General features: G+C 34.6%; 1 protein-coding gene across 1 annotated transcript; it reads right to left on the bottom strand.

Moving 5' to 3' along the window:
* Positions 1-8597: 8597 nt before the first annotated feature.
* Positions 8598-9956, bottom strand: LOC144843090 (uncharacterized). The gene is made up of 2 exons (XM_078699778.1): positions 9643-9956; positions 8598-9364 (listed from the first exon to the last, which is right to left on the bottom strand). The coding sequence occupies exons 1-2, from the start codon at positions 9898-9900 to the stop codon at positions 8690-8692; spliced, it is 933 nt and encodes a 310-aa protein (XP_078555904.1). The 5' UTR covers positions 9901-9956; the 3' UTR covers positions 8598-8689.
* Positions 9957-13028: the final 3072 nt, after the last annotated feature.

Here is a 13028-nt window from a genome sequence, read left to right as displayed (position 1 = left end):
TTAATCATAAAACTTTACAAAGCCTCTTTTATTTTATTTTAAAATCAATATAGTCTAGGCCTAGTTTACAGTTAGGAGAGCTAGGCTTTAGCCTGTTATTATAGTGGAGTAGTGCATGTATTGTTGACGCGTGTTCATTGTCGGGCGCGCGTATTTATAGGCCTAGGCCTAAGGAAATAAAAATAAATGATTACAAATATAACTAAATAATGATTATTATTAATTTAATGTTGTTTTTTTTTACAGATCACAGAGGGATGTTCTTAAGCTGTCTGCATACTTCAATACAATAGAAATAGCATTAATCAACAACAATTTCTCATTAATTTACCGCCATATGTGAAACAACACATACAGTAATTATGGATATCTACAGATTTTTATTGCCAAAGGACATTTAATTTTTAAAAACTTGATATTTTCCTAATTTACTTATTTAAAGGTTCAAGCGGAGGTTGGTTGTTGTGCGGTAATTGTTATAAAGTTTAAATATGATTTCCAAATCGGCAATAAATAATCATTATAAATAGAAAAAGGCCTACTGTAGGTAGTACAAAAGATGTTAATTTAATGTACAAAACTTGTTGTCTAATTTGTGATAATATTAAAGGTTTTATGTTAAATGGTGTGTATTTCATTTATTGCTCCATTATTATAATAAAAAGAAGGGAATCGTGAAATTTCATTAATTATTTAGCCCCAAGAATTTATTGATTTTATAGTATTTTACCAATTTAAGCAGTCCTGGCCTAGCTTGCAGACAGTCCCCCCCCCCCACCCACTTCACCCAATTCTTAATAATTTTAAGAAAAATGAAAGTGCAACACTTTATTTCAAAATTTATAAGCCCTTTGTCATCATATTTTAAGATTATGAATCAGCCACTTAACAAGAATAACAATCGAGGGGCCAATGATGAAGCGCATCTTCCCTCATTCTCTTCGCCTAAGAAAACGATTATTCCAGCCCTGCCGCGTCTCCCTAGGCCTACGCACACCGTGCTTTCGCTTAAAACAGACCTATATTCAACTCCTTATAGAATTTGTTTGAAAAATAACACCAAGCTTATTTTTGGAAATCTTAGAAAATACAATATAAGACTAATTATACCGTTTTCAGAATTTCATTTAAAAGTTCCAAATTAATGTTAACTATTTTAACAAACTAGTTAGTTTTCACTTTCTTGTTTTCGTCGTATGACTCGCTTTGTTTAAGCTTACACTTGGCTTAGACGTTTATCTTAGAATTCGAATAAATGAATCCATAATTAACAAAAATTGGTACTGTTGTGGTTTTTGTTTAATATAAATGTTCCTAATACACAGAAATCAATTAAACAGCAATATAATTTAATATAAACTAGTTAAAAAGGAAATTTAGACAGCCTATAAAATACGGAAGTCAGAACTCGCGTCGCTCGAAATGTTCGGTAACTTTCTATTTATAGCCTATCGAAAAAGGCTCTGGCTAACTTTTAAATTAAAACGGCTCTCGGAACACTTAATTTCCCATTATCACTATTTGACGTGGATGTGAATTCACAGTCCATGACGATCGTGAAACAGTGCGTGCTTGAATAGTTGTTGTTTATTTAATTTGTGTTAAGAAACGCGACCATGATTATGTAACCAGAACACGCCTGTCACTGTAATGTAACAAAGTTTACTTCTGTCTATTGTTACCCATAAAAAAACCAAAACAAAGGATGAGAATTTGATGATTTTAGAAGGCCAAATGTTTGAAATAATAATCCAAACACCGAATGTCGAATTGGTTTAATAATAAATATTCTGTTCGGTTTGATGTATAAATTGCAATGCATATATTTTTCCATTAAAATTAGCCCAATCGAGTATTATTCCAAGGCCACAAATCATTGCGTGTTTATTCATCAGGCGATAACGGCTCTTGGCGGCCAATCAACCCATTCCACTGGCTCATTGTACTTGTTGAGTAGGGTGTTTGAAAAACGATAGGCCTACAACGTGACATTTCCAGTTACTCTAGTAATTTTAATAATTAACAACGTATAATATATAATCCGTCATAAAAAAACAGTTACTTATTGTTAGGCCTATTTCACACTATACACTCTACGGCATGCATAGCGTGTTGGTTATGACCTTAGGAAATGGTATGACCCAACCAATCAACGCATTCCACTCCACAGTACTCTACAGTATTTATACGGAAAGTTTCGGATTTAATTTCTAGTCATTTTAGTAATTACATTACAAGGTAAAATTTATATTCATAAAAACCAACGAAAGTTTTTATGAAAAAATACACATCAAAATAACAATAACATTTACATCATTATTTGCGAATGCCCAATTAAATTCGTTCGTTTTTGATGACGGAAATGGCTTTGCTTCGAATTCGGCCAAAGTGAAAAAAAACTTAAATTGAAAATACTTTAGTTGATGGAAACTTCTATTATATTCTAATATGAAAAATAATATTACTGTATTATATTACAAAGTTTTTGAACTGTGTCTGAATGATTGACGCGATATCCAGAAAAGACTTTAAAAACCTCTATATTTTAAACGTTTCCGACGTATATTTATGTATAAATGTATATTTGTAATGCAAAATAGATAATGTAAACAAAACCAAATGTATGTACATTTAAACATTCATTTAAAATATGCAAAATTGGTATCTATTTTTTATCATGCATCATCGTGAAGGAGATATCAGCCAATCAGATTGTTTACGTCGTCGATTGGATAATTCCTTTATAAGATTTGGGCGTGGTTCTTGACAGGTATAAATTTTGTGTTTCTGAATAAAAAATTCACTGTCCAAAAATGAAAGGTCAACTATCATTGTATCTGAGAGAACGGATTGTCCGTTTGAACGAGCTGGGCATGCGCCAAAGAAGAATTGTTGATGTTCTCCGGGAAGAAGAGCAGGTGGAAGTTGAGAGACACACTGTGGGGAGAATAATTAAAACTTACAAGGAAACCGGTTCATGGGCTGCAAGAATTCGATCAGGGCGTAAACCAAAATTCACTATCGAGCACGCTCACTTCATTGACGACCTTTACCGAGATGATGATGAGTTAACTTCCTACCAAATATCGGGTATCTTCCGTGACGTATTTGATCTAAATGTTTCAGCATCCACAATAAGAAGAAGCAGAAACAAGTTAGGATGGAAGAAAAGCGGACCAAAATACTGCCAAATGATACGCGATGTAAATAAGGTGAAGCGGTTAGAATTTTGTACCCGAATGCTAGAGGATGGAGATATGTTTGAAGACGTGATATGGACAGACGAGACTTCCATTCACCTGGAGCAGCATGGAAAGGTGTGCTTCTACAAAAAAGGAGAGGAGCCAAAACTTAAACCAAAGGCTAAACACCTGGTAAAGGTTCACGTTTGGGGGGAATCAGTTTCAGAGGTGCCACCAATTTCCTAATTTTCGGGGGAAACATGAATGCGGAGTTTTATGTTAACGAAATACTTGAGGCCACGCTGCAACCGTATATTCGTCACATGTTCCCTGATTCACATAGGTTCCAACAAGACAATGATCCTAAACATACAAGTAATTTATCCACACGATATATGGAAGAACATGGGATAAATTGGTGGAAGACTCCACCCGAATCACCAGATCTCAACCCGATTGAAAACGTCTGGCATCAACTGAAGAATAATCTTCGACGACATGTAAAACCAAAAAATCAACAGGAACTTATCAATGGCATAGAAAATTGGTGGAAGACCACATTGACACCTGAATTATGCGGCAGATACATCCGACATATTCATAAAGTGATACCAGTCGTGATCGAACGAAACGGAAGAGCTTCCGGATACTGAAGTTTAAGACCAATATTTTCAAAACAAACGGCTCTTTTCAGAGCCACAAATTGACAAAAGAGATTTGAAAGTATTACATTTTGCCAAACCACATACTTACAAAAAACGAGTCATTCATCATATTTACATACAATATAAAAGTATAGTATACATTCCATTCATTAAAATATGGAAATTAGTTTTATTCAAACAACTTAAGAAATGCTAAGCCTTAAAAAGTAAATAAAATAATATATATGATTGGGCACTTTTAGTGGATATGTGCGCTATATAAATTATTTATTATCATGACTGCAGCGTTGTGTTGTATGTACGGTTGTTCCGTTTCATGTATTTTGTTGTTTATGTGACCACTAGAGCGTGAACAGCGCGTCTACACAGTATAATAAGACCTGGGATTGAAAACATAAAATGGAATAGAAATGTTGTACGGTCATGCTTAAATTTAATCAAAATAAAACTATGGTAATTCCAATTCTTAATTAATTTGATAATTATCAAGTCAGATTCATTGCGAAAATGAAACGTCAAATTTACCTGAAATTATTCAATCTGTCAATATATATATTAATTTTTATTTGTGTATGCCTTTTATGTTGTGTGTTATTTCACACAACATGTTATTTATTATTATAATAATAATTTTTATTATGTAAATAAAATGAGTTTAATGTGGTATGTTTTGAAGGTGACGGGTTTTTATGTGAGGTTTGCCATTTTAAATGCTTTAAATCTCTTTTGTTTTTTTGGTGGCTCTGAAAAGAGCCGTTTGTTTTGAGATATAATTAGAAATCGATGACTGGTTCAGCAGGTTGGGGTTCTTGAATTTGTTGAATCGGTACTCGTGGTTGGAGTGGTACTCGTTGTCTGGGATTTCGCAGACGCCTGCATCCCTCGTCGATCGCTAACACACAAAGCTTCCACGTTCGTGTTTGTTCATTCAATGGAATTTAATAGGATTTGATGACTCGATCCTTTATACATTGTATGCGTACGACATCTAGTTGCTGCTGGCCCTGTTTTCCATTAACGTTACCCATTCGCATCTCATTCTTGGTGAATAGTTTTCTAACAAGTCCGAGTGCAAAATTTCTTTCAGACGTGGCCCACCTTTTGACCTCTGCAACGACATGAAGTACGTCGTCACCCACAGAGTTGTCGAGGATCTCTGGTTCTGCGGGGGCGGCGACACGGTTGTTTTGAAATTCCTGGGCGATCAGTTCAGAGACGATATTTTTTATGTTTTGCGTCAGGTCGGCCAACCAAGGAGGGGCTTCATTATGTTTTGTGTCGATGTACTCTCGTAGTCGCCGTTCCATTCCTGCAATACTGTCGAACACATCTACTGCTGGGGGTACTTCAGGTTCTGGAAATTCTACATCGGACTCTTCAACATTCATACCACCATCGGCTGTTACATCCCGCGAAGAAACACCCTGGGTACCTGTACAATAGATAAAATAAATCGTAAATTAGAGTAAAAAAATGGGCATTGAAATGTGTGTGTTAACAACCCCAGAGTTAAATTATTGAATAAACTTTTTTTTAATCAACTTACGTCTTTGCCCTTAGGTTTTTTTGCCGCCTGTTTTGGTTTCGGTGTCGACGTTTTTGTTAGCATTGCTGCACGCTTTGACGTTGTCGGTTGCTCGTCGTCATCGGTATCACTATTAGAGTCTTCTTCGCTATCCACGTCAGTGTCTTGGGCTTGCCCACTCTTCAACAATTTTCTTTCCAATTCACGCAATTCATGGAGATTATTGGAGAGTTTGCGGATGACTGCAGGCAGCAAATTCCCCTCCCATAGCACCTCCACTGCTGCTCCAGACGAAACATCACAGACGATCAATTTAGTTTTAACGATACTTAAACTTTCTTCTTCGGGAAAGTAAACTAACGCCTCGCGTGGAATACTTGAACGTTGACGAGCTGACATAGGTTTAAACATTTTGTTGATTCAGAAAACTGAACTGGTACATGAACATTGAAATGCTCGTACTTTTATAGATTGTGAGCCCTGCTCTGATTGGCTGGAGAACATACAACTTTTAACATGCACAAACACAATTGGTCAACTAGCTTTTCTCATTAACGTAACGCCCACCCACACAACAACAAACACCAATCCATCTTTATTTGTAAATGTGATAATTAGCTCTAAAATACATGAGTTTAAAAATATTCATAAATGTTTGTGCGGTTGATTAAAAAAAAACACACATTTTAAAGATAAAAAGAACAATAATGTATCCCATACTGCGCGGTACACATATGCTTTCGTTCAAACCCAGCAAAATACTACACACAACTAAATATAATATTATATATATATATTATATGCACTGCCCCATAAAAAATAACTTCGGGATCCCGCCGGGATCCCACCGGGATGTCCCGGGATCCCGTCGGGATGCCCGAATCCCACTGGGATTCGCGCATCCCACCGGGATCGGGAAAAGATCGCAAATTCGGGATATCACGGGATCCCGGTGGGAATCGGGCATCCCGCCGGGATCGGGATCGGGAAAAGATTGCAAATTTGTGATATTATCACGGGATCCCGGTGATAAACGGCCATCCTGTCGAAAATATCGCAAATTCGGGATGGCGGGATTCGGTCATTTGGTTTGTGGCTCCCATCGGTCAAAGGTCAATAATGTTAGAAATAGCACTTCTATTCATTTTTGGACAAACTTTTTCATTAAAGTGAATATAAAAACATATATTCTAACGATTTTGACACCATAATTACGTATCTGTGACTAGCGGTTTCCAAGATACAGAGTACGTTATTAAGGAACATTATTAAAGAACACATTTCATCAAAAAAACCTTTTCTTGCAATTAGTTTGATTTAAAAGTCTAAATCCCATGGACTACTATATAATATATATAGTTATATTTTCATTAGTGTATTCCTTATTAAAAAACAGTATATTAATGCGGTGTGACCTTTAATTATTTTTTATTTAGTATCATTAATACAGTAGGATGTGATTTTCTCAGTAGCCAGTTGCTTTTCCTTCACGTTCTACTACTGCAGGCAGAACGACTCGCAGGTGTCTTACTTAATTCCGACAAAGTTGGGTAGTCATCTTTGTCCGCCAAAATAGCTTTATACCGTCAACTAACTCATCTTTTGTGTGTGGTTTGTGTACCTGTGAATGAAAAAATAATATTTTTTAGTGAATTACAAATAGGACAAATGGTAAAACAAGACAGAACATTTGATAAAGTAATAATTTTTTATAACGATGATGATAGTGCTTACCGTGCGCAAGAAATGTTTCATTTGATGCCATACCAGCTCAATGGGATTCATATCCGGAGACTCGGCTGGAGATTTCCACCAATTAATGTTGTTCGCTGCCATATATTCCCTTGCATAGTTTGATGTATGTTTTGGGTTATTGTCCTGCAACAATCTGGTACTGGTACTGGTTCAAATAACCGTCTCACAGAGACATCTGGTAGCCATTGACTTAAAGTTGGCATTTGGATGTGTTACTTTTAAATGTAGGCCTACAGTATGAGAGTGACTACTACCAAATTACACAGTCACAAAACAACTTATAAACAGTTCATATATACAGTTAAAACATTGCTGGGAATTATAAATTTCTGTTGAAGCAGGCTCTAATGAAGTTGCATCTAGTAAGTTGACTTTGTTGTACAACTCTATCAAGTATTGATGGTATCTTCCGACCTCTTCGTTTACTTTGGGTTGTGTGAAAAGTAAGAATTTTTGTAGGATCTTCATTTTCTTTTCTAATTACATGTCCGATCCAGTTGAATTGTCCACCATTTGGGAATTTGATATCTAAATAGGGCTTTAGGACATTTCAATTTCATCAACATAGAATTCTTTCTTCATGATTCCCTCAAACACTAAAAGAGGACCTGGTCCACGGGTAGATATAACAGCCCAGACGTGCACTTTCAGTGGATGTTTCGCTTTCGACTTCAATCGTGGCTGCTCATGTTTCCGACGAAATGTCACTCTTGCGTGGTTATCCAGTTCAACACTACATTCATCAGTAAATAGCACATCATGAAATTGTTCTCCATTTTTAATGCACTCGATTTGGCAGTCTAATCAGTTGGCAGTATTTCGCACCTTCCGAAACCCATAGAAGTTTTCTTCTGGTCGTTCTAATGGTTGATAGAGAGAATTAATCACCAGTTCTTGTCATAATAGCATCACAGACCTTTTCAGTTGTTGCTTCATCGTCTGCTTCCATTACATTGTCAATTATATCCATGTGGACTTTTTGAAATGTAGTAGGTTTTCTGGAGCGGGCCTTGTCCCCAATGCTCTTGGTACGGTTGTAACGTTTAATTATTCTTCTGATGGTTGTTTGGTCTGGTACCACGCCATCAATTTCTAGAAGTTCATATATTTGTTTAATCGTATAACCAGCATGACATAACCTAATTATTTTTGAGCACACAGAATTTGGTGTTCTTGACATTATTAAAATTATTCGAATGGTGCAGTACATGTAGTTTTGTAACACTATATAATATCCTCAACCTATTTTTATTCATTATATTAAATTCTAGCACCCGCCCTTGGCTTTTTTGTTTTAAATCGCTTTTGTACCAAGCCTTAATGCCTTTGTGTTGTTCCGTATCCTATTGTCTTTTTCTATTCAGTGTATCAAATTCTAACACCCGCCCTTGTTTTTTTGTACCAATTTTGGGGTCTAAGTAAGAACTAAGTTCTAAAAAAAACTTGTTACAACAGATTAACAACGTCTACTTTTATTCGCAAATATTAATATTATTTACACAATGACAACCATTATTTACACAATTACAACATTATTTACAAACTTTATTTACATTTTTACATTACTTCATTCGAGCCTTCATATGTCGCCGCGCTGTATCGATTGATTTTTCGCATTGGCGCCAACATTTCTCAACTTCAGCAGCGGGTGCTGGACATACATTAAAAGTTTCAGTTTTAACTAATTGCATTCGTTTTGGATCTAGCTTAAGTGCTCCATTTTTTCCAGATATATTACTACTTAATCTTTCTTCTACCGTAAATATTTGGTTAACTAAAAGCCTAGCAACTCTTAACCTATCACTAGAGAACTTAAGTAAGTTAATTCTAAAATCTTCAGGAATCTGATCGTCGTGAATTGGTGTGTCCGGTTCAGGTTGTTTAACTACTGGTTGTTGTGCGGTTGGTATTTGTTGCTCTAAAACATTGATTCGTTGATATAATCGTGCTATTTCCCTTCCATTACTTTCTACGAGTGCAGCTAGGTCTTCCTTTTCTTTTCTGATTTTGTTAGTCTCTTCTTCCATTTGACGCATGTAGTGTTCAATCTTTGCCATCCACTGAGTTTGGTCTGTTTCTTGCCACTTGCTCGTTGACAAAACCTTTCCCGTTTCAACGCGAATATTTTCCATACGTTGGTCCCGATCAGGATCAGCTACCATAACAGGGAAGGTGTATACGTCCAGTGGAGTGTCGTCAACCACATCATTAAATTCCATACCGATGACGGAAGCTGCCTAAAAAAAAAGATAAAAATAAGAAAAAAATTATATATATATACGTTATTAGTACAGGTAAAGGTGTAATGTACATTGGATGTGGTTTCCAAATGATAATGGCATGTACATTTGCTAAAAAAATTGAAAGGTAGTAAACAAAAATAATGAGACAAATGTAATGAATTATATACTGTAAAGTGTAAGAGTTAGTTAACAATTTGTGACACATGTGACATCTGAAAATGAAATGTTTCAAATTAAAAGATAACTTGATTGGTGATAAAACGTCAACGTACCTTTTTTTCTACATGGACCTTAGCCTTCTGTTTTGTTGCCCCTTTGCTTTCAGTTGCCTTTCTCTTTGTCGGCGCCGTAGTAGGTGTACTCGGTCCAGCTTCTTCCTCCTCCTCCTCAGTATCTGGTATTGTCGCCCATGCTGCCTCTGCCATCACATCCATCTCCAATGAAACATTCTCAACCAATTCATTCCCATCATCCACTACATCGCTTTCCTCATCTCCACTTCTCTCCGAAACGTATTCGTTGCAAGTCATAACCTAAACAATGAAACAATCAAACAAAAAACTTGTAAAAATTAGTAAAATATAACGCAAACAAATAATTAAAAAAAAACTATTTTGTAAAATGCATAAAGCGGATAAACAATAATTAGAATATAAAACAAAAATATCAAAAATATTTAAAATATAACGCAAACAAATAATTAAAAAAAAAACTATTTTGTAAAATGAATACAGTAGGCCTAAAGCGGATAAACAATAATTAGAATACTAAAACAAAAACATCAAAAAGATTTAAAATATAACGCAAGCAAATAATTAATAGCTTTCCTGTATGAAAGGACCTATAATGTATATAGGTGACGTTGTGTGTCGTAAAAACTAGTAAAATAACGCCAAAAAAAATAACATATAGCATAATTATTATAGACCTTCAGTACCAATGGACCTTAATGAGACGACGTTGTGTGTCGTAAGTACTAGTAAACAAATAATTTCGGATTTCATAAAACATTTGTTTTAAATATAAATAAGATTTACTAACCTCTCCTAAAAATGGATCATTGACTGCAACAATTCCCGCATTTCTTTTTTTTCCAGATGGCAGTACCTTTGAGACAAGATCATCTTTCTGAAGAAATCGCGGCTCTCCAATTTCTGGGAATTTGTTTTTTTCAAACTTAAATGATCTTTTTGGGAGTGGTGTTCTGACATTGTCGATCGATACATAAGATGATGTTTTATACCCTACCCAGACAACTTGGATAGTGGAGCCGTCGTTTTTTTCTGATTTTACACGGGCACATAGCCACGTTCCACTTTCAGGATCTATTGCTTGTATGTTGTTTTTTGAAAAACCATAATTGAATGATGAAGTATCCCAAATATTGAGAGATTTTATATTAAGGTACCGAAATCATAAAGCAATGTATAATAAAGCAATGATAAAGCATTGTATTGTAAAGACATGTCAATTGTTTTACGGTTTTCCTCAGAACGCGCGCTCTGATTTTTCTTTTGTTGAATTACACAAACACGTACCCACACACGTCATATAATGCTTTTATTGTTATAATGTGCAAACTTCTTTCGTCTAGTGTCTTTGATTGAAAATCAAACAGTAGGTTTATATTTGACTCTTTTGCTGTAATATGATTTATTAGTAGGCAACTAAAGTACAAAATAACATTAACTAAAAAAAATTATTACAGTCATTATTACAATTAATACAAACACTGTAATCTTACGTGATCAGAGAGGAACATCATTATAACGTAAAAAAAATATTTAATATAATTTATTAGTTATCCGCTTGGTAGAGCGGATAACTCCTTGTTATTGTATGAGATCAATATTTTTGGTTATCCGCAACTTAGTTGCGGATAACCCATGTGATTGTAAATATCTTTTTTTTTCATCTTCTTTGTTATTCTTCTTTCTTTCCCGGATTTTTGTCTACAGCATATCCCCTATTGCTTGTGAACATAACTTTGTATAACTTGGTAAAAAGATTGACATTGAAGTGTAGATGTGCAGCCAAGCTTTTCGATGATGTCAGATCCGCGTTGCGTAAGTTACGCGCGATTTTATGAATTTCTATAATTGATCATAACTTTAGAACCAACAAATATTCTTTCATGAAACTTAATAAAATTATAATTCATATCATGGGTCAACTTTCTATGGATTAAAAATGGCATGTTTCACAAGAAGTTACGCGCGCACGCGCATTTAAAATTTTAAAATGCGCAAAATTAATTTCTAATCAACTTTCTACACTGATCATGACATTTTGAGCATGTCAAAAATTCCCACGCGCGCGAAAAAAATTAAGCGTAAGGTGCGCGCGGAGCATGAAAATTATGTGTTTTTCTCTTGAATTGTGATTTTACAGCCTATCGTAGTCATTTTAAAAAAGATTGACATCATTTCAAATTAAAATGACGTCATACGAACACGTTGATTTAGACAATTTGCGCGCGTTTTAGTTGCAAAAGTGACAACATATTGTCAAAATTATGCCTATTTTTAATCTATTATAGCTCCTCAGGATCATCCATGACCCCCAATTTTTTTAATTTAATATGTACCGACACACACGTCATATAATGCTTTTATTGTTATAATGTGCAAACTTCTTTCGTCTAGTGTCTTTGATTGAAAATCAAACAGTAGGTTTATATTTGACTCTTTTGCTGTAATATGATTTATTAGTAGGCAACTAAAGTACAAAATAACATTAACTAAAAAAAATTATTACAGTCATTATTACAATTAATACAAACACTGTAATCTTACGTGATCAGAGAGGAACATCATTATAACGTAAAAAAAATATTTTATGAATTTCTATAATTGATCATAACTTTAGAACCAACAAATATTCTTTCATGAAACTTAATAAAATTATAATTCATATCATGGGTCAACTTTCTATGGATTAAAAATGGCATGTTTCACAAGAAGTTACGCGCGCACGCGCATTTAAAATTTCAAAATGCGCAAAATTAATTTCTAATCAACTTTCTACACTGATCATGAATTAATTTAATATGTTAGCAGATATGTTGTAGATATGAATTCATGCAGAATCTTTACCCCTTGGATATTATGACGTCATCGTATGGCCACACGAATGTAAAATATAGGATTTTTTACTCTTTCGTTATTGCTCATCATATTAAATAGAGCGCATCTCACTTTTACGTGCCCAAAATTCTTCAAATTTGATTTAATGTAATTATTTAGATAATTATCTTCTAAAATTGTTATCTTTATATGTCAATTTGATGACGTCATCGTGTTAATAATTGGATTTAAAAGATGGGTCTCATAATTTTGTCTATGCTACACTGTATATAACATATACAGTTTATTCTGTAAAATACTGTAATATGATGTATGCTACATAATAGGTACAATTCAGCACTGTAAACATATTTATTTCATGTCATAGGATGGCATAATAATTGTCGAGGTTCATATGGTTAAGTATGTGCATGTTGCGTTTGCGCGGATAACCCGAACTCGTCAAAGTGACGAGTTCAAATCTAGTTGGTTATCCGCAACTTAGTTGCGGATAACCCTTGTGATTGTAAAAATCATTTTCATCTTTATTCTTCTTTCTTTCCCGGATTTTTGTGAGCAGCATATCCCCTATT

The sequence above is a fragment of the Antedon bifida genome, chromosome 5 (genome assembly GCF_963402885.1).
Source record: "Antedon bifida chromosome 5, ecAntBifi1.1, whole genome shotgun sequence".
Classification (NCBI taxonomy): Eukaryota; Metazoa; Echinodermata; class Crinoidea; order Comatulida; family Antedonidae; genus Antedon; species Antedon bifida.
Note: the sequence above shows the minus strand (reverse complement) of the source record. Positions and strands in the feature narration are given on the sequence as shown.

Excerpts from the sequence above, each read along its gene's own strand:
- LOC144843090 (XM_078699778.1), bottom strand. The coding sequence starts at position 9,900 with ATGACTTGCAACGAATACGTTTCGGAGAGAAGTGGAGATGAGGAAAGC. Across the intron at positions 9,365-9,642 it reads AGGTCCATGTAGAAAAAAAG|GCAGCTTCCGTCATCGGTAT; the intron begins GTACGTTGACGT and ends CTTTTTTTTTAG.